Source organism: Halichoeres trimaculatus, unplaced genomic scaffold (genome assembly GCF_033239565.1).
Source record: "Halichoeres trimaculatus isolate MK-OKI-2021-1 unplaced genomic scaffold, fHalTri1.1 fHalTri1_scaffold_15, whole genome shotgun sequence".
Lineage (NCBI taxonomy): Eukaryota > Metazoa > Chordata > Actinopteri > Labriformes > Labridae > Halichoeres > Halichoeres trimaculatus.
This window is the reverse complement of record NW_027437193.1, coordinates 14,238,653-14,262,239: the sequence shown is the minus strand read 5'-3', so window position 1 is coordinate 14,262,239 and position 23,587 is coordinate 14,238,653. Positions and strand designations below refer to the sequence as shown.

At 40.3% G+C, this 23,587-nt stretch overlaps 1 protein-coding gene across 15 annotated transcripts in view; it reads right to left on the bottom strand.

The window, feature by feature from the left end:
- Window positions 1-12,688: 12,688 nt before the first annotated feature.
- adgrl2b.1 (adhesion G protein-coupled receptor L2b, tandem duplicate 1) overlaps window positions 12,689-23,587 on the bottom strand; it is a 148,269-nt gene continuing 137,370 nt past the window's right edge. For 6 of the 15 annotated variants that reach the window (XM_074688028.1, XM_074688029.1, XM_074688026.1 and 3 more), the window contains 5 exons: window positions 22,746-22,914; window positions 21,496-21,624; window positions 19,785-19,881; window positions 18,611-18,736; window positions 12,689-14,646 (listed from right to left, as the gene is read on the bottom strand). In XM_074688028.1, coding sequence (XP_074544129.1) covers window positions 13,781-14,646; window positions 18,611-18,736; window positions 19,785-19,881; window positions 21,496-21,624; window positions 22,746-22,914 — 1,387 coding nt within the window. In that variant the 3' untranslated portion in view covers window positions 12,689-13,780. Of the gene's footprint in view, window positions 14,647-15,240; window positions 15,295-18,610; window positions 18,737-19,784; window positions 19,882-21,495; window positions 21,625-22,745; window positions 22,915-23,587 lie in introns of all 15 variants that reach the window. The other 9 variants (XM_074688032.1, XM_074688033.1, XM_074688041.1 and 6 more) reach the window with 6 other exon arrangements.

Sequence of the window (23,587 nt, the reverse complement as noted above, 5' to 3'; positions counted from 1 at the left end):
CATGTGCGTGTTTCACCCACGTCGCCATCGCTGCCTGTGAACTGCAGGGTTTGAGTATTCTCACGTCAGAGTCAGTGATTGCCATTCCAACACGCTGCTATTTCATGCATATGATACAGCTTGTGGGGCGTTCAGATGCCCATACGAATAACTCCATCTCTGTACCTATCAAAGCCTTCCCTTACCAGACGGCCACCCACTGCCAAAGCACAGATTGCTTGCATCGGGCCATAGCAGGGCCAGCAAACTGGAATCAGCTGCAGCAGCAGGCTGTCAGTTGGGACTCCTGACAGCGATATGAGGGGCTAGACTGAGCGAGTCCAGTCCGGAGGGGACCAGCGGGAGAGGAAGGATGAGTTCTGCACCACTGATCCAGAGTGACAGTGATGGACAGGTTCAGAGAGGAGAGCTGATGGCCAAGGTTTTTCTCCTGTCTGGACAGTGTTTGAAAAGATGGACATGACGGTCGCAAGGCTTCAAAGTCCAGCAGGGCATTTGTGCCAGAGTGTGTGTGTGTGTGTGTGTGTGTGACAGAGAGAGAGAAAGAGAGACAGAGAGTGCCAGAGTGTTGATGTGGGCGTGCATGCATGTCAAACGGTCAAGCAGAGCAATAAATGTGACGAGTGACACTGAAATCTGAGATCAGAAACTTGTTTGTGTTAAATTTTAGGTCAGTGTCACACAGAGTGATCTGTTAAATACACAACATTCAAAATACAATGACAGTGCAGGGGCAACAGCATTATTACATTTTTATACACTAACAAATCAAGAAGTTAATCTTTGATTTACTTTGGATGTAAAAATGTTGGACAATTGCAGAAAATGCGTATTTAAAAGAATTTTAAGTTCCATGACAAATATGAAAAAAAACAGTCATTCTATAATACAAAAAAAGATCTGTTGAAGGGGAAAACCTTTTTTTTCTAAAAATAATGTTATTATAATAATTATATTATATTATATTGATATAATAATATAATAATGCTATTATTCTAAATTTATTTATTAAGGTAATTTTTGCATTAAAATTACATTTTGTTTCATTTAATTTTCACATTATAAATGAAATAGATAAGAAGTTTATTAAATTATAACACTTTTATGTACTGTCCAAGAAAAAAAATAAAAGAAAAAATGATGATTTTTTAATATTTTTATGTCATTGGAGAACTAAGCTAACAAACCACAAAAATCAGAAAAAATATTTCAAGCTGTAAAGCGACAACCCATTTAGGTTTTATTTAGTTCAACATATTTTACTGGGATACAGTGACTTAAAAAATACTATACCAAATAGTTGAGCTGCAAGTTTTAAGGTTAAGATATATCTTTTTTTAGTTTAGCCCAATCAGAAGCATCAGTTACTGCATCAGCTACAATAAAAGAAGAACACGTTTGTCCTTAACGGTGTTGGGAACCAGCTCTGTCTCGTTAAAAACCTGAGTTATTTGTTGCAAACATGTTTTTTTCTGCAGCTCATGCTTCATAGAAAGTAAAGGGTTCCCCCTGACAAGTAATTACGTCAAGAGCAAACGTTCCCAAAGGCGGTAATTAATGCTGAACTCATAACACACAATGACGCCCCAAGGCCCAGGATCTAATATGAACGCTGGCACCCCTTGTTGTGCCGTTTACCCAGTTGTCTGCTTTGATGACTCACACTTACACAGTTTTTCTTATTAAGTTGTGAGCAATTCTGAGCATTAACATGACACCAGCTCTCAGTATTTCCTTTGTGTTCTTTCATTGTGTGGACTTGTGTCCTGGAGCCGAATTATACATGCTCTCCTACCCAAGGACAAGTATAAGAACTCATTTTCCCTAAGAGAGCTAATTTTTTCTTACACACATACATTATCCAGCGGTAAGACTTCCAGATGCAGCCAGGCTGTATATCCTCTTGATGTTGAAATGAATCTTTTTTGACTATGACTTCGCCTTCAAGATTTGCTGTTCCTCAAGGAAATATATGCCCAGTACATCCAGGATAGATCCCTTTTCCCCCCTCTGGAAAGAAGCTATAACACAAGCCCTGTCCTCCCCATTTCCCCTGGATGCCTTCAAGGACTCCACTATATCTCACACTCCCCACGTCCGAATTTGAACTATGTTTATCACAATTCAACCACAGTCAGGAGATTCTGTCAAAATCAATACTCAATAGGGCTCGGTCAGAAAAATGAAAGTGAAATGACCATCGTGTTCTGGCCCATGTGGAAGATTGACATGCAGCATTTGGAGTCTGCAGTATGAGGGACTGCTTCCTCTTTTTTGCGTGAGGTTGTCAGAGGCAGCTCCGGGTTTAAGCTTCAGGGGCTTTGTGAGGTTGTTAAAAATGTTCCTGTTCACTTTTCCAGCTGCAGCCTTTTAACGGTGCATTAAACGATGGTTCCCCCCTGAAAAGTCACCAGGGAAAACAAGAAATGCTGTTTGAAAATCAAGGGAGGGTCAAGAACAATCCTTATGCAGTATTAAATCTTTTTTTTTCTTCCCTTCTCCTTTTTTTGGAGATAGATGGATGTGCAAAGAGGAAATCCAGATATATTTTTAAGGACATCTTAAAGAGGAAAAGATTATAGGCTTAGGATATTTTAGATATATGTTTATGGACAGTATTTGTCAGCTATTACAGTGTCTCTTATTACATCATTTTTCCCCCTATTGTAAACTACTTTACAATATTACTTCTGTGTTACTGCATGTGTTTATGTGCTAGTTTAACAACCTGCTAATAAAATTATTCATAATGTTTTTAACATTATACATTTAGTGCAGGCTTTTCCTCGTGGCTATATCTGGTGCTAGATAAGATCAATGACTTATTTATAGGCATGTTTTCTGTTCTTCATACTAATAAAACTAGCATAAATTATTTCTACTGTATGTCAAATAATCTACAGTTGTGCCATAGCTCATAGATCACCTGTAGTGCTGTATGCTAATTTCAGCATGCTAACATGCTCACAGATGTAATTAGATTAGATATGTTAGTAGATATAGTTTCTTGTATGTGTTAGGACGACATACTTTACAAACTCTACACAGTGCCATGCTAAGAGTGACTGCTAACATCAGCTAATTAGCTCTAGCTCAGCACTACAGCTAATTAGCACTAGCTGATAGCAAGCTAATTTAGACCAAACTAAGGTAATAACAGAAATACTAATAAAGTAACATTTTTTTTGGAACACTGAAAACAAATTATGTCTGAAATTACTTTTTCAGATTAAATTATTTGATCTATTTGAAATTTTAAAAGGATCACGAAGCCTATCGAAGTTAGCTAAAACTACTCCTGGTAGAAAAGTCATCAAAATTTTATGATACAAAAATGTCTGAGCATTATTTTATTGTGAGTCATCCTATAGCTTGGGTGTTGAGATATTTTAGTCTGTTCTTGGTTAAGAGGCGTTTTATGCCTCAAGCAACGCTAGCAGCGAAGACTATCTTGCAGTTTTGCATTTAATGTAATATTCATGATTTTGTTGCTTATTAGTGTAAAACCCATTCATTTTCATACACTTCTTTCTACTCCACGTACTCTGTCTTTTTTTTTTTTTTTTTTTTTTTTTTGTTGGCTGGTATGATCTGAAGAAGGAAGTGTTATTAGCACATAGTACCTCTCTTATCTCCTCCAGAAGGTTGTATTCACTTAGGGTCACATTACAGGGCATTCACATTCTCAGCACTCTTAAAGCTGTGTTGAGTCGAGACCTTTCTCAGTGTTGAAAAATGAAAGTGATACAGGGAGTATCAGAGGGCACATAACACAGGTCCTTAGTATGGTCTGGGATTTCCCTTATATATTTTTCTGGAAAAGACCTCATTCACGCTTGTTTTTGCTCAAGGTACAAAGTGCAAGTTCACCAAATACAAAGAGAAAAAAAAAACAACAACATTATTCTGCACTTAGATTTTTACCTGCTCATTTTTTCGCTTCTCTAATTTTTTTGAGTGTGCTGTCAAAGGTACAAAATTCAAGATTTAAGTTTCAAGAAGATTTATTGCCATACCAGAACATATTTATACAAGTTTCACCCCCGGGGTCCAGTTTTTAAGCCTGACAAATATCTAAGGAAAACATTGTAAAACTAGGATTAAAAAAAGATCTTATGAGCAAGTAACAAATATTTACATAAAACTAAACATAAAAATATAAAATTACAAGTATAAACAAAGTAAAACCAGACTGTGTGTAGTTTTCTTTATATGTATTATTTTACGTAACTTTTGTTGTAGTTGTTGTTGAACTTCAGAATTTAAAAGGATCATACATGAAAGGAGAGCATGTTCACATATGTCTTAGTGGGTTGGCACCCAACCTGCACCCCCTAACGTTTGCCTGAAGATTTTGCCTCTGGCTGGGTCCAGACGGGCAGGAACAAGTGTTTGACTCTGCACTCCTCGGACTGCAATCTAAAAGATGTATGGAGGTGTGGGGTGACAACTTGCAAATCCCTCTGACTGCCTGAAGATTTTTTGGGCCTGCTCTCTCAGAGCCAAGAACCAAAACAGCAGCTCTGAGTGACTTTGCATACAATATGATGGATTCTCGACTAAATCATTTTCAAAGTTGGGGAGAAAAAAAAAGGAAGGGCGATTGCTTCTGAATAGCACAGTAGATATTTCCTTGCAATTATTATTTATTTTGCATTAAATCTTCAACATTTTGAAATCTTCCCTTTCCAGGAAGTCTGGCAAATCTTTGCTCGCTCCTCACCAGCACTCTCACTAACATTCATAAGTCTTTCACAACCAGAAAAATCTTTTGAGCAGTTGGAGGAAACAGGTTCCAGCTGTGAACCTCAGGACTGGGAGCCCCATGTGTGTGAGCCTTTGAGAACAGCGCAGAGCTCTGCAAAGTGAGGTGTGTCTCTCCCATTAGCAGCTTTTGTTTATGTATTTGAAAGACTTTATAGATGGTCAAATTTCTCTGCCTAAGACTTGGAGTACTATCAATCAACTCATTTTTTGTTTTAAAAAAAAAGGCTAATCCTTCTTATGAAAGGAGTGAAAAAAGTACTGTTTATTTACCCTAAATATGCAACCTGCTTGTCACCACACATGAGGGCACTTAGCCAAATAATTAGCATGCTACAGTGGCTAACATGTCAGAAAACACTGGACAAATCTTAAAACACTTACTCCTCTTTGCTCTCCTTCCTTTGTTAAAGATAAAATATCCTAATGGTACAACTGTGAGCTAAAGCTAGAAAGCCAAAGGACAGGTAAAGCACAGAAACAGAAACAAACCTAAAACACACATTAGCTTGCTAGCAGGGTTTGATATCAGCATGAAGTTTGTCTGGCTCTTTTTTTTCACACCTTACTAAAATGCTACTGTAAATTTCCAAGGTAGTTTTGAAGGGCTAAAGATTAGCTTTATTTCTGTTCCATTTTTTGTGACTTTGAACTTTTTGGCAGAAAGATAGGCGACATGTTTTAAGAAAATGGAAAAGACTCCTCTTTATTGTGGCTTATGACTTTGTGGCAAAAACACTCCCTTTTGGAAAGATGCCTTGCATCAGAGCAGAGCACAAAGTTATATTAGCTGAGTAGCTTATTTCTGGGATTCTATCTTCTTTCTAAGCGTAAAGAATCTTCTCTGAGCGATGAAGTAAAATACATTCTTTGTAACAAGGAGTCCTCCAAAGACCATTTCTTATAGGAAAGTGTTTTTTAGACATTGTTTACACAGCCAAACCCTCCCCAAACAAACGTCAGAATGAAGCATTTGGGGGTTTTGTTTCAGTTTTCTGTTTGTTTCTCTGTGTTTGTGGGTGTCTCAGAGCTTGTGTGGCTGTCTAAATTCCCAAACCAAATATTATGATGAAATATGAAACTTTGTTGATTTAGTACCTCAGTAAAGGTCATTTGGTGACTACAAGACAGCAATAATAAAACATGTCACCATGTGTACAATCTCATTTCATCACAGCCCAACAGTTTCAAAGCTGAACCTTTATTCAACTTTCTTTTTTATGAACACATCACTTTGATTTTCAAAACCAACGGCCTCAAAAAAACATTGCTTTGAGTGTCTTTTGAATGTAACCTCAAGCATGACATTGATTATCTTAGCTTCATAATTATCTCCACATGCTACTGTACCACTGTATTTCACAGTCAGACCAGGCTCTGTGTATCCTGGATGACTGATTATTACAACTGTAAGTAAATTAGCTGTGAATAAAGGCCTTTTTAAATACAGCATCAGTCAAAGACACCCTGCAGTTTAATGCTATAAATGTTCGCAGCGATCCAACAGGGAAGTCATGGGGATGGAGAAAATTATACAAAAGCTGCGGTGCCAGGCTGAAAATGACTCAATGATCTCTTTTGCAAACAAAATTCTGATAACGTTCTGTTTTCAGTTTGCGCTTTGCATATGTATTTTACAAACCAATAAATACAGCTGTGCCTCTACTATGCGTTTTGTTTCTTTTGATGTCAACTGTTTCTCAAGAAATGCAAAAAAATCCAAATATGTCTTTGAATACTATTGTGGCTTTTTGCTTTAAAAATGGTCATCAAATTTCAGAGAAAACAAGATGTATAATCTGTAATTATCAATCAAAAAAAGAAGAAGAGGAAAATAAAATTTGTGAATGTCTTGAAACTTTGTACAACACAAGTTTCATCCAAGAAAAAAATCGTTCCATATCTTATTTAGGACTCTTCTGCCTGTGTTGTTTTTTTATTCTTCTTTTCTTCTCTTTAAAAACACTTTGCTTTGAAATAGAATACACAGTGAAATTTAATGTTAGAGTGTTTTTCATATGTCTGAAGTCATGCCTTAGAGGATCTACTTGATTTTTTCCCCTTTTTTCCCCTCCTTCCAGCTCTGCATCTCTAAAATTGCAATCATTACATTCTGTCTCAAATGGCCAAAAACTGTGGGACCAATTGCTTAAACTTGGGAAAATTCCTCTCTTGAGCTTTTGCTAATAGCAGTCATATGTTATGTTTGTGCCCCAAGGGAGAGCATTGCTATTATTGTAGCAGAGACAGCCCAACAAAAACACTGGCCCCTGTTGAGTGTTTACTGTATAATGGGCGTGACAGGCTACCTAGGCCCAATTCCAGGGTCACTGCTGGTGTTTCCTACGAGGTATGACACTTTTACAACTGCCAGGCTCGGACTGGGATTGTTTCTGACATCTTCGAATGCTGCTGCTCTCTGTCCATCTCACAATCTCTCTCCCTTTTTTCTCTCTCCCCCTCTCCTCTGCGGCTTCCCTGACTCTCCGTCTTGAAACACTCTCTTTTTCTCTCTTTCATTTCCTCGCACGCACACCAGCTAGAAAATTTTATCACGCCTTTCTCAGCCGGACTCAAAGAGGGCTCTTGAGCATATTTTAAGCCTAAAGTCTTAATCTCTCATAATGGATCCCTTTGTGGGAGTACGAACAAGGAGCCCATACTTCTTTTTTTAACAGCCCTCTTGATGGAGGGGGTGATAGCTGCGGTGATATCCTAACAAGCATTAAAACAACAATCTATAAATGCAATGAGGCTAAAATTAAAATTTTTCTAGCACACTTAGATTGCAATAAGTGCATTGCGAGATGATGCAACAAAAGCACAAGAGCTGATTTTAACAGCGCAGCAGGATTTTTTAGGCCAACATTTTGTGGTTGCTATATCTGTATCTGCAGCTTTCCCTTAACACGCACAACTATAACACAGCCTGGAAGTGCTGCATGAATTGTGTGCAGAGGCTAGGAGCCTGGTTCTGGCTTGTTTTGCTGTTTTAGCATTCAGGAATTCTCTGTCTTCACTGGAGCTTTAAATGCACACAAGGAAGCCGAGTCAGCCGAGGCGATGCAGAGTTGTTCGGTGGGACGGCGGCAGCACAGCCGGAGCGATTCAGATGTTCTTTATCTTCCTGTTGCAGTGAAATGTAGAGGGAATGTAAGCTGTACATTTACAGAGGCCCTGAGGAAATATAATACTCCTTCTGCATTGTGACTGTGCTAATGTAATTATGCATAGTTCCTGCACAAGCTAAGGAAAAGATTTCTATCCAGGAATATAAACATCGTCTGCAAGAACGCCTTTTCATTTCAGTAGTAATAATGTTTATATTATGTTTCCTTTTTTCGAAGCCACGCTTGGGTGGACAGGTCAATAAGATGATTTTGTAAACAAGTGTGGGATAATTCATGAAGAAAAGTATGTTTACATTATAAGTGTACTCTTATTTGGAGGTACAAGCTCTACACACACATACACACACACACACACATACACACACACCACATTTTTGCCCGTGTGCTCTGTGATCCGATTTTAAATTCAGCATCTTGTTTGATGTCTTTTTGATGATGGACATGAAATAATGTCCAAATCACCAGAGGCTGGAACATCAAACAGATTCAAATGAAAACACGGTAATGTCTTCTAAGTCTGAGCCTTATTGCGGCTTCATTTGCCACTGCCCCATGGAAGCTGGGCTTCTAAAAGATAAGCCGATAAATGAAGCACTTTCATCTCCAAAAAACTTTGACAAGTTTTTTTTTATTTGCAACACAAACACTGCATGACTAATGTGCTGCATCATAACACTATCTGATAACAAGGGAGGGTAATGTTCAGGACTCAGTGTAGAGTCAAAGGTGGAGAGATTATCTTTGAAGAGGATGAATGACCAGAAATCATCGCAGCAGGATAAGGAGAGTCTCAGATATGCTGCTTGTATCAAGAACCACCTCCAGTGCTCTGCGAATAGGACGTGATCATCTATATATTGTTCAATTCCAGAATCCAATGTTCTTTAAGATAATAGGGTGAGAGAGCTAATACAGAGCACAGGTGACTTAGTGATAATGAACCAATATATATGCATCATGCAAAAGCCATCCTTATGCTCGGCAAAGGAAGCTCAGCACATTCATTCATCACGATTTGGTGTGTTATGAAAACGCAGACAGGAGGACTTCCTCTCCCAGAAATGACATCACACACACACACACACAGAGCCCCTGAGGGGTCGGCTCATGTGAGGCCGATTCTTTAGTGTTTATAATAAAGACGCTTTTCTCAGACAATGCTGGCCCAGTCCCCGGCCAGGCTTGAGCAGGTCATCAACTCTGCATGTAATTTGAATTTATAACAGAGAAGAGGCCAAATGTGTGTAAAATTCACACACCGGTTTGGAGTCTCTCTGGGCTTTCTGGACGTCTCTGTGTAAACCGAGAGGCTGATGTTCAAACAACAAGGCAGACAGCCATAGTGGACTCAGAGCTTTAGCTTGGCCTCCGTGTCAGTCTCCTGACAGCAAACTGGCACCCAGCTACAGCTAATAAAGTGCACCACCCACATCATGGGCTGTACTGTACTTACTGAGTGTGTGTGTGAGTGTGAGCGTGTGTGTGTGCTCAGCTGGAGCAGGAGCCACGGATGAAAGACATATTGAACGCTAAATCTGCTAAATCTATGATGTGTTAAATCTACGATCTGGCTCCTCTCTGGGTGGTGTGCTACAATTTCAGCTCACACACTGATTCCGACAGGCTGTGATTATGAACGGTAATGGTACATCCTGTTAGACTTGCACAATTACTGTGATGGTGGATCCATAAAGAGGATGTTATTGCTTTAAGTCAGTGATAGTCTACACTTGAGTAAAGTGTAATACAAAACTTTTTTTTTCTGTTTTTTACTTGCGTATTACTTTTTCAGGAAAACATAACTTTTACTCCACTACATTACAGACAGATGTTTTTTTTTACTTTACTGCAGCAATGTCCTCTTTTCTCACTTAAGTCTTTATCTAACAATTAAAGAGGGGTTATGATTTTTTTTAGAGGTGTCCAAGTCCTATATCAATAGCGGATATCGGTCCGATATCAGCAAAAAAACAAATATCGGTATCGTATCGGAATGCATCTAAAATCTCAGATATAAGCAGTCCATTCCAGACTCCACTCCTGCTGTTTTTATTTGATTTATTTAGTTTATTTTCTGGGTTTTCTAATTAATTCTTTATTTTATTCAATTATTAGTATTTTTTATGTTTAATGTTAATTTCTGTTACCCATTGGTTAATAATAAATGGGTCAGTTTTTCCTCATACTGTTGCTGACTACTGTTCTCTGTTTGAATAATATCACTTAATCAAGCCTTTTCTAACATGACAGACATAATACAAAATAAGTAATAAAACTATATATGTTTAATGCTGATATCGTATCGGATTAATATCGGTATCGGCCAATACTCAATGCTGCAGTATTGGTATCGTATCGGAAGTGAAAATGTGATATCGGGACATCCCTAATTTTTTTTTCTATATTTTAAATGCAGGTATAGAGGTAAAATGCTGGACGTCCATAATAAATGAGCTCAGATTTTCGAACCACTACTTATTCCAATATTGTAGAAATCCTAGAATGTGTCTGTTAACTGTCAAAACACTCTGTTCCAGAAAATAGCTCTTCATGAAACTTGCTGAGATGATGAGGTAATTGCATGAAGCTCTCCTTACTGGTTCTCAACACATTGAAGGGTTGGACTTCAAACACCTCAAAGCTCATTGCTCTGCCCCTGTCAGGCCTCCAGGTGGCGGGCCAATCAAATGGAAGAGGGTTTGTGGAGAGGGGAGTCTTAAAGAGACAGAACAAAGTGTTTCAGACAAAGACTGAACTAAGCAACTCGGTTACATTTTTGATTCTTATTATTTTGGAGCTGAAAATGTTGAAATCTATAGCTTCTGTTTAAAAAAGTACATTGTGTTTTTCTATTTAAACATCACATTGCAGACTGCACTTTTTTTTTCTATGTGCTGATTCTGGTAATCCCTTTTGGATGAAAGTAACAGTGTTTTTCTGAGATGAGGATTGCCTTTCCCATGAGCTCCATAAGTCCACTATTGTGGTTGGAGTGCACTTCTTTTTTTTAAAAATACTACTTACCTTGATCCAAGACCACTCTTTTTAGAAATGAGAGTGAGGTATGTGTTGATTTGTAGCTGCGCGACATTTTTTTCTGCAACTTTGAAATGAAAAAATTTCCAGACTCTGGCGAAAAACTGTTATTTAGCTTCAGTCCTGTTTTCATAAGCCCTGTTTCCACCAGCCAGCATGGTTTGGTACAGGTTGGATAGGTCAAGTCTGATACTGTCTGCCTTTCTACAGCCAACCGTGCCCCCTCTTGGTAGGTGGCGTGTAAGGCAGGTGCCAATAGTTGTATCAGTTACGGAATAGCATGACGCCATAGCGGTGCGACACAGTGTACCCCGCTAAAAAAATCCAACAAAGAAGAAAAAAGTGACACAGTAAACCAAGATCCACAATGGAAGACATCCAGCAATTCGCTGTTTCAGAGAAGACTGTGTGCAGCGAGGAGAAATGCAGCCACTGTCACACGATCAGTGACGATTCTTTAGACCAGAGATCTCAATCTCGTGCCATGGAGGACCGAGAGGCTGCGGGTTTTCTTTCCAACCAAAAACTCCACCAGCTGATTTCACTGATTACCTCACCTTCAAGCAGAGGGCAGGGACTACTCAGTGAAATCAGCTGGTGGAGTTTTTGGTTGGAAAGAAAACCTGCAGCCTCTTGTCCCTCCATGGCATGAGTTTGAGATCCTTGCTTTAGACCAATCAATGGTCTGCAGTGTTGTAACTCCACAAAAATGAAATCAGATCGGTTTAGTCTGGCACTCCAATGGAAGGGTCCCAAAAAGTGGGACTGTTTGTCTCAGTTATTTGGGGATAAGTCGGTGGAAATGCCACAAAATGCATGCCGTGCCAGGATGAACTGACTTCACCACTTGTTGGAAACAGGGCTATAATGTATAATGCTATGATAAATAATATTTGTGTGCATATGGTTTAACATTTTTGTTCTCAAACAGAAGCAAAGCACCCACACCCTTTGGCTTGCTACATCATCTCTCACTGCCAGCAGAGTTTTAAAGTAAGTCACTTCTGGGTGAGTCAGCTGAGCTTTTAGTTAAACCTAATCACAGGAAATAAAATTCAGAATGAATAAATTACCTATCTTGTTGCAGATAATATTATGCCAGTGATTAAAGGTATTAGTATAAGAGTAATACCATTTCAAAATGTGTTAAAAACTTCTCAGTGCAGTAAAACAAATGGTGGTCACAAACTTGTAGTCTTGTTTTCTTAATCATCACTCCCAAAGATCAAGTGGTTTATTTTTCTACACGACTAAAATTGTTAGTGTCCTTCTTGAACATGGCTGCAGAACAGAGCCACACATTTATTTTAAGGTCCACACCACAGACCTCATCCTGCTGCAGTTAATCCTCACTGGAGCGCTAAATGTGTGTAATCTGCAGCTGAAAATAGTCCCCCCCAAAATCAGGATTTGCTCCTGTCTGAGACTGTCTGTACATTTGCTAAAAACTAGAGTGCCATGCTGCTTAAGGAAATGATTCAGCTTTTTAGCAGCCGTTTAATTGTAAGCAGTTCTATACTCATTAGGAACATATGGGTTCGATGCTGAATGTCCCAGACAGGCTTTGAAAATCATCAGACTAACACTAACACATTGTTAATTTTAGTCCTTTAAATGGGATGTCTCATCTGCAGGAAAACATTCATATTCTCAGCCGTATTGTCACTTTGCTTAAGATATTTCAGTTCACAAAATGAAAAAGCTGCCAGACATCTGCGAACAAGAAAAAAATTCACATTTATTTGATATCAAACAGGAGTTGAATTAAATATCAGCTGATGATGGGCTCTTACAAAAGAAATGAAATGAACCTAATCAGTGCTGCAACAACTTTTCACACTTTCCAACCATGTTTTATTTTATTTTTTTCTGAATAGTTCAGTTAATAAATTAATTAGTGTCAAGGGATGAACTGCACTATCGCATCAACATGAACAGGAGTCTTTAAACCTGACAATTTCCTTCAAGTAAAATAAATTACACAAGTTTTCCAATTCACTCCAAATCTGTGCATGGTCTGGTGTTAACGAAGATACTACTGGCGAAAAAACTCATCATTCATGAAAGCAAAAAGCACTTCACAAGCAGAGACGTGAGCATGATTCCATATGGTTGATATCGCTCGAAACTTTTTTTTTTTTGTCATATTCAAACATACTACAAGTCAAGTGTGAGAGGAAAAAGCACATTTCCACCAGTTTGATTAACCTTGTCTGAAGATTGGTATTAACATTGAAAGGGCGTAACTACTGAATGGTTGCCTTTCTGTTTTTTTCTTCCTTTTTTTGACTTTTTACACTAGTGGTACAGCAAAATATATTTTCTTTAGCTGTTACTTGTACAACAGTTAAATGTGCAATAGAGAAAATATAAGGCCTGAGTCTGAATTAGTGGTTTCTTAACTCGACAGTCCTTCCTGTGTAGTGGAGCCACACTAGTTCTGTACCTCATGACTAAAAAGACCCTGGTCCGGCAAAAACTCCCAGGAGTATGTCAGGAGTTTCATAGTTCTTCGCTTGGAGTATTTTTTGTCCCTTATTCTCCGACAGTACAGAACAACAGCCAGACATTTCTCTGACACGGCCGCCTGTGTGTCATCCTCTGCACCTCTTTGTCCAACAGCAGAGTGTTCACAGTCCACATTGGTCCGGCCTTGGATGGATGTGTCTTGTGTGTTAATGAGATCTGTGTGCAAAAGTTATTTCTTCATTCATTTCCCACCCAACAACATTTCACTTCCTGTCCTAACAGGAAGGGCATGTGGAGTGCTGAGCCAGACTCGCCAGCTCTCTTGACATCAACCCAACAGCACCCATCTGTTAAACCCTGTGCAGTCCGAGGCAGCGGGCTCAGAGGCTGGTTATGAGCTGCATTTGTCCGTCAGTGGGTGCCTCTCCCTCCTGCGGACACTCCTCGCTGTTGGGTGGGATGATGCACCCGTCGCTGGTGCCTCGGTTTATGTGGTAGTAGGACATTGGCTGGGGGGTGTCACCCAGCTCGGGCATGCTTTTATGATATGCGTCCTCACTCTCGCTTTGAGGTGATGGGGAGAGCTCCTCCTCCTCCTCCTCAGGGGGGTACGGGGAAGCTGAGGGTGAGGGGGAGTCTCTCAGGTTTGGCATGCTGGTGTACAGGGAGTCTCTGTTATTGTTGGGTGAGTTTGAGCCTGTGTCCTCCAACGCAGTAACAGTCTCAGAACCATGGCCGCCCTGCCCCTCCAGACGCCGAGGGGCCTTCTGGGCGCTGTAGAGCAGGGAGTGAGTCCTCTGAGGCAAAAGGGGGGCCTCCAGCACCTCCTTGTGGTGGGGGTGCAGGAGCAGCTCCAGGGTGGTGTGGCCTCCTCGTCCACCTCCCCTCTGAGGGGACGAGGCGTCTGCGTGATCAGCCACAATGGCGTCGTCCTCGCTACCACTCCCGCCCCCGCCTCGGTCTACTGTCACTCTGGTTTGAGGAGGCGGCGCTCTTTCCCGCTCTCTCTGGGCGTCGCGACCTTTGGGGGCCCCGCGGGGCCTCAGGTTGTTGTGGACAATCTCAGATATGATCATCTTCTCAAAGGCAGCGTCGTCCAGGTTGAGGCCCCCCAGGTCAGCCGGGGCTCTGACACCCACGGCTTCATAGTCGTCGTCCCGCAGAGAGTAGCTGTTGTTGAAGTTGCCGTTGAGGGGGAGGGTGTCCATGGCGCTGATGTCCCTGCTGTTGCTCAGAGAGTGCTGTCCTGCGAAGAAAAGCAGGAGGAATCTGTGAGCTGTAATCTTTTGCCTCCTCATCAAACAAAAAAGTCTCCACTACACCATCCACATACAACTGATACTGCTCAGGACACTGCACTCTCGTGCTCTTTGATCTCCAGGTTAATTTCAATTTTATGCAAATAAAAAAGTTTTAAAATTCAAAGAGGAACCCAATTAGCTCCCCATCATGTCCATCCCCATCATGGCTGAATATCATTAAAGCCAATCTAAGAGATTATCCTGAACAATATAGAAGAAATGAGAACAAAAGATGACATCAAACTGAAAAAATACAGCACAGCAACACGCTATTTAAAGTAGCTGATGACCAGGTAACACCACAGCAGCATACAGGAAGCAGCAGGAGAGGATGAGCGGTTGAAAAAAAAAAAAGTACAAGCTGATGAGGAAGTGTTGTGACATTAACAATGAATAAAACATTCCACCTGTTAAAAGAAGGCAACACAAAAGAGTAATGCTGAACACAGATGGCTGGTTGCCTCTCTGCACTGGGGCCCCACAAGCACGGCAAACAACCCCCACACACCACAACAGACAGGCACGGTGCAATGACTCACTTTGCCACCACTCACATCAAGTGTGTCTGCTCAGGCTATCTGGCCTAAGAACAGCTGATGTGCAAAAAAAGTAAAACAGATGCTTTTTTTCAATTGCAGCAGAAACAACAAAATCACTGAAATAAGACAAAAGTGGAAGCTTGTAACATCCAGCCCAGATTCAGTCAATCCAACTCAGATCGTGTCCTTGTAATTAACTATCATTCATCTTGTGCGATGCTTTGCTCGAATTGTCTGAGAGTGACAGCAAAATTATGAGTTTAATAGTTTGAGAGAGCTAAAGGACCAACCAAGGACAACTGAATCCTGGACTCAGCAGGTGAAAGGGTTCAGCAGCAAGCAAAGTCTTTTTTTTTTTTTCTTCAAAAAGTCTACAGTAAAAAAGGAGGAACATTATTTCTCTTTGAATGACTTTTAAAAGTGTACATCTATCACTTTTATGTGCACACACACACACAATCACACAGCCCGAGCACTCTAATTTTGCGCAGCCCTGTGACTAAGCTCAAGTAGCAGGATGAAAGTGAAGGGGGCTAGTTTGATTTGATATGAGGATTTTATTTACTGGGTACACTGTGAGCCTGCAAGTGAAAGGCTTGACATTTTGTCGGGTGAGGATGTCGTCACTGGCAGTCTTTTGCGCACAGAGGAGAACGGGGAAACTGTAGTCTTAGCTTTCAAATGAGCATGTCAGAAAGTGGATGATAGCAAGTGGAGGGAAAAAAAAGTCTAAAAACAACATCAAAGACTTTCTCAAAAAGAGAGGGAAGGAGTGCAGAGAGCGAAAGGGCAAAATACGGTAAGGGAGGGGGGAGATTATTAGACTCCTCTCTGAATAGACTCTACTTCCAAATTTGCATTTGTTTATGCACAGGCGGTGATTTTTATTGCAGACAGGTATTGTCTACCGGGAGCAGGGGAAATGATGTGAACAGAATTCAACTGGACACGGCGACAGCTGCACTCTGGGAACTGTTCCAGCAAAGATTCATCCAAGATGTTCTCTGTACAGACTTTTTTACTGCATCAGAACATCTGCAGAGCATTACTTAGTATTAATACACTTACAATAGAGGACACGCTCATCCTTTTCCAGGAGCTAAATGTAATGACTATAGCAGGCGAGTTTTTGCAAAGGCTCATGTTAAACTTGACAGTCTCCCTGTGTGTATTTCATACTTGGTTGGTGATCTTCACACCCGTTTTTGACATTTGTGTGTCATCCTGCTGCCTGCTCCCCTGAGCTAGTTTCCATTGTTTAAACCTAAGAGTCTCTGTTGCCTCTTTCTGATCTGCTCCTGCTACTGTTGTTTAAAACTGAGCACCGTGCTTACAGCAGCTCGTCTCAGAGGAGGAAAAAGTCTTTCTACAGGTAAAGAAGATGTTTATGTTGTCGTTTAAATTACCTGCTAATTAAAAATATCTCCACTTTTTAATCCGTCTCCAGTGCTCCGGTGTTAAAATGCAATTATCCAGAGGTGATTAAGTAGGTAAACATTTTAAGGGAAACAACGCACAAGCAATACGCACACACTCTGACTTCTGCGCCTGAGCTGCTGCTGAGCTCACATAAAAAAGAAATAATTCACTAAATGTCTTTTTTTGTGTGCATATGTTGTTTGGTCCCTGGTCTGCTGCTTTTTCACTGAATAGGCTCTAAACAAGGCTGTGATGACAGCAGAGGGTCAAAGCCATATGTTTCTGCAAATCCTCTCCTTACACTTTGGCCATACTGCTGTTTTTCTATATTCTCTTTTATCATCAAATGCCTGTGAATATCTGAGGGCTATGACTCTGCCCGCATTGCGTCATGCGCTTCTGTTTTTTTCCTGTCTTTGATTGGGTTTCTTTTGCTCTGCCAGAGAGGGAACTAGGTCACCATAAACACTGACGCGCTTTATATCAAACTCGCTTCTAATTTGAAGCGAGAAAGTAAGAAAATGCAAAGATGTCATCCGAGGATTGAGGTTAACAACATAAATGATCAACCGGTGTGTTAGAGGGATTCCCGTGAGACTGCTGAGTAGATGAGATAAGATATCTCTGACAACTCTGAGTTTATCTCCCTGTCTGTTTGGAGAAAAACTGCACAGATAAGAACTACTAAAAATACAGAAGGTCTGAAGAACAAACTGTTAATCTACATTAATTATTCTCAACATGTTTGCATGCACGCCGTGTCAAAGCGACAACCTGAGACTTTTCATGTTCTTAATAAACCTGACACACTCAAAGGAGATAGTAAGATAAGAAGGTTAATACCACTCTCATGTCTGTCTGTAGTGTAATGGGACGCTACAGCTAGGTGCGGCTCAGCTTAGCTTTTCTCAGAGTCAAAGAAAGAGCAGAAATCTGAAGACAAGAGGCTCTACAGGCTTATTTGATGCAAAGAAAAAGTTTAGTGTTGAAATTATAACACAAAAGTTTAGCATGAGGTTATATACTGGACTTTTTCTCGGTCGTGAACTGTAACTTTGTTTGATCTTGGCTGGTTGCCTAGCAACTGCTTAGAGCTAAGAATTAGCCTGAGACAGAATTGGCAAATAAAGGCAAATCATCAAATTTTTACAGATTAAGTAAACAAGATATGAAGTGTAGATGAGAGAGAAAATATTCTGAAAGTGTAGTTTGGATTTCTGCTCAGTTTAATAAAGGGTAGTTTGTAGTTTTGACAAAAAAAACACAGAGGCCTTTGTCATAAGAAATGACGAAAGTATAAAAATCATTTATTACATCATGTATAAGACTCTATCCATAATTACTAATCTCATTGGTCTTGTCTTAATCTTTTTTTACAGGTAAGTGAGCTTTAAAGTTGCTGCCAGGTGGATATGGCTCCAAAAGCAGCTAGCACGAATCCAGGCTAAAGCTAGCATAGTTGTTTTGGCTTTTGCTTCTAATAAAGCCATACCCTGTTGTTTTGGGTGCTTGTTTTTCATGCCAGTATAATAAACTTCATGTTATTGTGTTTTAATAAGTGAGCTCTAGAGACCTAGGAAAAGGATTTTGTCAAAATTGCTAGCCTAACCAACTGACTGGGGCCAAGGCAAGGCTAGCAATTTTTTAAGCTAGCTGTCACAGCTATCTGCTTTCACAGACACACAGCCAGATGTTTCTACTGCTTAATTCTGGATCAAAAACTATCATTTGTCAAAATAAATGTGTCATTTTAAGTCTTAAGTTTTAAAGTTGTTGATACCATTTCACAGTCAAGCTAGCTGTCAGTTTCTACCCATTTCCTGTCACTATGTTTAGCTATTCATTGAGTGGTATTGATTGTCTCATTTTACTCTCCTCAGAAGTGTATTTTACAGAATCTTAAAACAAACACAGATCTATGTAAAATTAAAGGTGGAGGGTGGATGTGCACCTGGGGAGTGAAAGGCCGGTGGAGAGGGGGTGTTGCACACCACAGTTTCTGCCAGCAGGTTGTTATAAGGGTTAGTGTCATGGGTTCGGAGGAGAGGGTTAGTTAGGAGGTAGTTTCCAGTCATCCCTGAAATAACAGGAAGAGAAAGAGAGAAAGGAGGAGTAAATCAGGAGGGGAAAAAACAGTTGAGGAAACGGAGCTCGAGGTTCTGTAGCTCATGGTCTGTGGCAGTGTGCTGGGTCACTGTCGACATAAACAAACCCTGACATCCGCTGTCCAAAATCTGACACTGCCAGAGATTTATGACCCTAAATCTGTCTGCCTTATATTATGGACAGAGACGCCATGGAAACAGCGGTCAAAGCAAGACATTATCCAAACAGTCGGCTGATGTACTGACAAACAATATTATCACGACAAGTGTTGACCAAAGCATAGCAACACAATCAACTCTGGTGTTTATGTAAAACAAATTCATCTAAACAAACTCATCCAGTCGAGACACTAGACAAAACATGCCTAAGTGGCCTGCCATGAATAATACAGTCGCCCTATCATCATTGGCATGCTTGTGTAAATCCTCAAGAATGTAATAAGCGTCTTCGGTTGTTTGGATGGACCGTGAAGGAACTCTGTCCTGGCATGTGTGTCTTTTAAAATAATCTAAACTAATTCAGAAGTACAGCTTAAATCTGCGCTGGCACCGTCTGGAGCCAGAGCTTCCAGATGCCGGGATCCCTCCCAAAAATCTGCTCTGACCTCAGCCTGACTTTGCTCATCTTACCCACCCCTACCTCCATCCTGACAATCACTCCGCGGTGAAGATGAGTGAGGCAGATGCCGCACGATCCGCCCCTTCTGTAAGGGTCATTAAAAAGTGAACCTAAGTCCTCATCAGTGTCATACCACAACATCACTAACAACCTTTTCTGTCTTTATTCCTCTCCTTCCACACGGACTCAGTGAAGCAGGAAAGTGCTGGAGAAACGCTTCGCAGGCTGCTGTTTTTGTTTTGATTGCTTAACACTAAGAGAAATGCGACATTAAATCAGGCCTCCCTCTTTCCCCGAGCTGCGCCCATTGAAGTGTTTATTGTGAATTCAGAGCTCCATCACAAAGAGAATGGCGTATGTGTCTCGTCTGCTGGCGGTGAGGAGAAGAAATGCTTGCTCACCCTGGTTGAGTGTGGAGGTGCTGTTTATGTCTCCCGAGATGAAGGAGGACTCCGACTGCTTCCTCACAGTGTCGTTCCACATCCGCCTGATGCGGCTCTGGGTGGAGAGAAAACACAGCCATTGATCAGGACTCAACATGGTGCCGCTGTCTTTAAAGGTTTCTGGCCTTGAGGATTGAGTGGCTACAAGAGTTTGAGATGTAAAGCTACACTTTTACACACGATCCTGCTAACCTCACTGCTTGACGACACAACCGTGCTATGAAGCACAAGTTATTGATTGAATTGATACAGAAATGGACACTCCATGAATCTTACAGGCTGCAATGTGAGACGTCAGCCCTGAGAAGCGCCTTTTTTTCTGGGTAGCTGTCTGATTCTCAGAAGTGCTCTTAAGATAGATCTCATATTCAGAGTGGAGTCATCATAGAAAATATCAGTGATATGTCCAGGCTGATTGTACTTTCCCTTTTATCTGCTATATTTCTATTAGTCACTCTCATACTCTCACAGGTACAAAGGAAACTTCTAAATACACGTAAGAGCTAGCTTTACTGTTCTTTTTACATACATTCCTTGATAGATAAATTTCTATCTCACTGATTAAAACGAACAAGAGGCTTCAGTTAGCATGAATTCAATCCTAGCAAAGGCTAGAGAAGGCAGAGGATTTCTTATGTGTCATAATTTGCCTCACTGGAAACATACCCTGTGAATACCTTTTCTTTATTCTTCTGCCTTTCTGTGCCTCTTAACCAGAACGTAGTTTTAATTCCTTATTTTGTCTTTTATTGACTGTGCTTTGTCTTTTTTTGTGCTTCCTGTCTGTAACTTTGTGTTTTTGCTGCTGCTCGTCTTGGCCAGGTTTCCCCTGAAAAAGAGGTTTTTAATCTCAATGGGACCAACCTGGTTAAATGAAAGTTAAATTTAAAAAACAGAAAGCCACAAAAAATTAAGCAAGTGTAAATAGTACTTTAGGCAAACACTTCAAAAACAGACTCACTTTTGGTGTTGCTAAGACTGAATAAAAATCAAGTCTTTCTTTTTTTTAAAACAATGCAAACATAAATAAACCCAGTAGGGCTGCAGCTATCGAATATTTTAGTATTCAAGTATTCTACTGAAAATCCTATCGAGTAATCGGATAAAATATGTTTTTGTTGAGTTAAAGAGCAGTTATTTATCAAATGAAAAATTTTCTCTTTAAGAAATAGAATTTTCTGATACAGCACCTCAGTAACAGCACTTGCTTTGGTAGCTCAAAAATTTGTAAACACACTTTGACACATTTTTTGTGCCTTGTACATCTCATCTAATGTTGCCGACCCAAATGGCACCCGTTTCGTAGAATGACCCATTAGTCTCCAAACTCCAGAAAAGAAGCTAGATTTGTTGCTAGTTGCTCTTTTGTATAAGCAGTAGCTTGAGGGGTCTGAAAACTCTCTTAATATGTCCTCAGCTTTATTTGAAATACCACTCTTTGATCTTTTTAAAAATTAAACGATTCCTCGAGGCGGAGAAAATTACTTGAGTATTTGTTGCAATCGAGTACCTCGAATCATTCGTGGAATCGTTTCAGCTCTAAAACACAGCCTTATATTTTAAAGAAGAGTAAAGCAGATGAATAATAACTGAAAATCAAAAACCATAACACTCAGTTTGAGATATGAAACAAAATGAAATAGAAATACTGTTGCTGGTCTATGCATACCTGTGTTGCAGATGAGTACCGGGCTGTAGATCGAGATGTGGCTGTCTTTGCTGAGCTGTGAGGGCCCTCGGGTGGCAGCGCGCCACAACACTGAGACTGACGGAAACATTTGCTGTACTCTTTGCGGACCTGCAGACGAACAAAAGATCAGGACAGCGTGAGCACAGACAGCTACATACTCCCCCGATACAGGGATCCATCAATCAGTCCATCCATTAGCTTCACCCCGGAGCTGGAGCCAATCACTGCTGACATTTGGCAAGAGGCAGGGTACAACTAGGACAGATTGCCAGCCAATCACGGGGCTGACACATGGAGGCTGTCAATCAGTAATGCTCACAACCGCAACTACAGGCAGTTTAGAGTCTGTAATTAACCGGCATGGTTTTTCCTTTTACCGTAGGAGGGAACTCAGGTTTGAAGAAGAGGTGACAGTGCCAACCGCTACACCACTGTGCCACTCTGCCAATGACAGATGCTAATCCTATATTTTCTGTCATATGCCATGCAGCTGACAGCAATTCAGATGCCACATAAGTCAGGGAGAGGTTAACAAACAAGGTGAAATACAGCAGAGCAGAAGCCTTTAGAAATAACTGCTGCAAGGTGAAAAAGCATAAAAATAACATGAAGTGCCTCAGGTCGAGTCAAAAAATGTCACACCATGAATATTTACAGATACGTAGCTACAGTTTAAGGATTGTATAGGTAAAGGAAAACATGCCCTACTTTTGCAAGATGTGACAGCGGAGAAACATTTTCAGTGCACTTGCTGATTACTGTCTTTAGCTCTTCTGTTTTGTTTTTGACATTTATGAGTTTTAAGCGGAATGTAACATTTTCACATTTCCTGAGTACAGTTAGCAAAATTACACATCCAAGAAAAACTAAAACACCATAAAAAGATACACAAATACAATAAATAAATAAATGAATAACTAAATAAATATAATGTTTCCTTTCTATGACACTGTAAATTAAGTGGGCAGTTTTTGAGGTAATTAATTCATGTGTTTATAAATAAGTCATAATTAAGTCACTGTGGTTTGCAAATTTAAGGAATCAGTCTTCAAATCAACCTATAAGCTAAAGGAAACAATAAACCCTTACACTTCAGAAGCTAGTGGAAGCAACGTTTTACATTCAGTGTTTTATGAATGATTCAGTGATGATTCATTCTTCATTTGAAATTTAAATTCTTCTGCTTAACTGATCAATCGCACAGCAAAGTTTGGGCTGAAAGTCCTCACCTTTTTCTGTAGGAGGCAGTGGAAGATGAAGATGAACATCCCTTGCAGAGTGTTGAAGATGGTGAAGAGGTAAGCCATCACGATGGAGGATTCATTGAGGAAGAGCAAGCCGAAGGACCACGTGAGGCCCAACAAGCAAAGGAGGGCGAATGCTCCCAACACCCAGGACCTGCAGCAGAGAAAGAGGTGCAAGGTTTCATCACCACTGATGGTTTGATGTCTCCTGGATAACAGCTTGTTTAAAAAAAAGGAAAACCATCATTTGATTGCTCTCATTTGGACAAGCTGCACAAGGTTTCTCATGCTGAGTCAAAGTTTTGTCAACATTTATTTTCCTGATTTTCCAGAAGACTGCTAATGCAGCAGTTTTTTTTTCCCCTTGGTGGCATTTTGGAAAGCTTAGAGGAAATAAGATAACTTTACAGTCTCTTTCAATGACGATGGCTGGTCGTTACTGATACACGAGAGAAGCGAGCCACCCAGAGAGAAAGAGACAGAAAGAGACAGTGTGTACAGAGAAGAGAGAAAGGAGGATGTCATCAATTGAGGATGGCAGAGTTACTGCCAGTGAGAGCTGGTTAGACTCACTGAACAGTTGTGGTTTTCATTCAATGAGACATTTTTCTTTGTCTAAACAATTTCCCTTGATTAAAAAAGCTTCAAATTTTGTCACAGGAACTCAGCTTACTGCAGCTTTAGGTAGAACCATATTAATGACAGCTGATGAGTTTCTTAATCAGTGAAATCCAGCATCCACAATGCAGCTTTCTTTTGCTACAGAAACTTTTCTGTTTGTTTTTTTGTTTTAGACTCCACATCAGACTTACTGCCGAGCAGTCCTG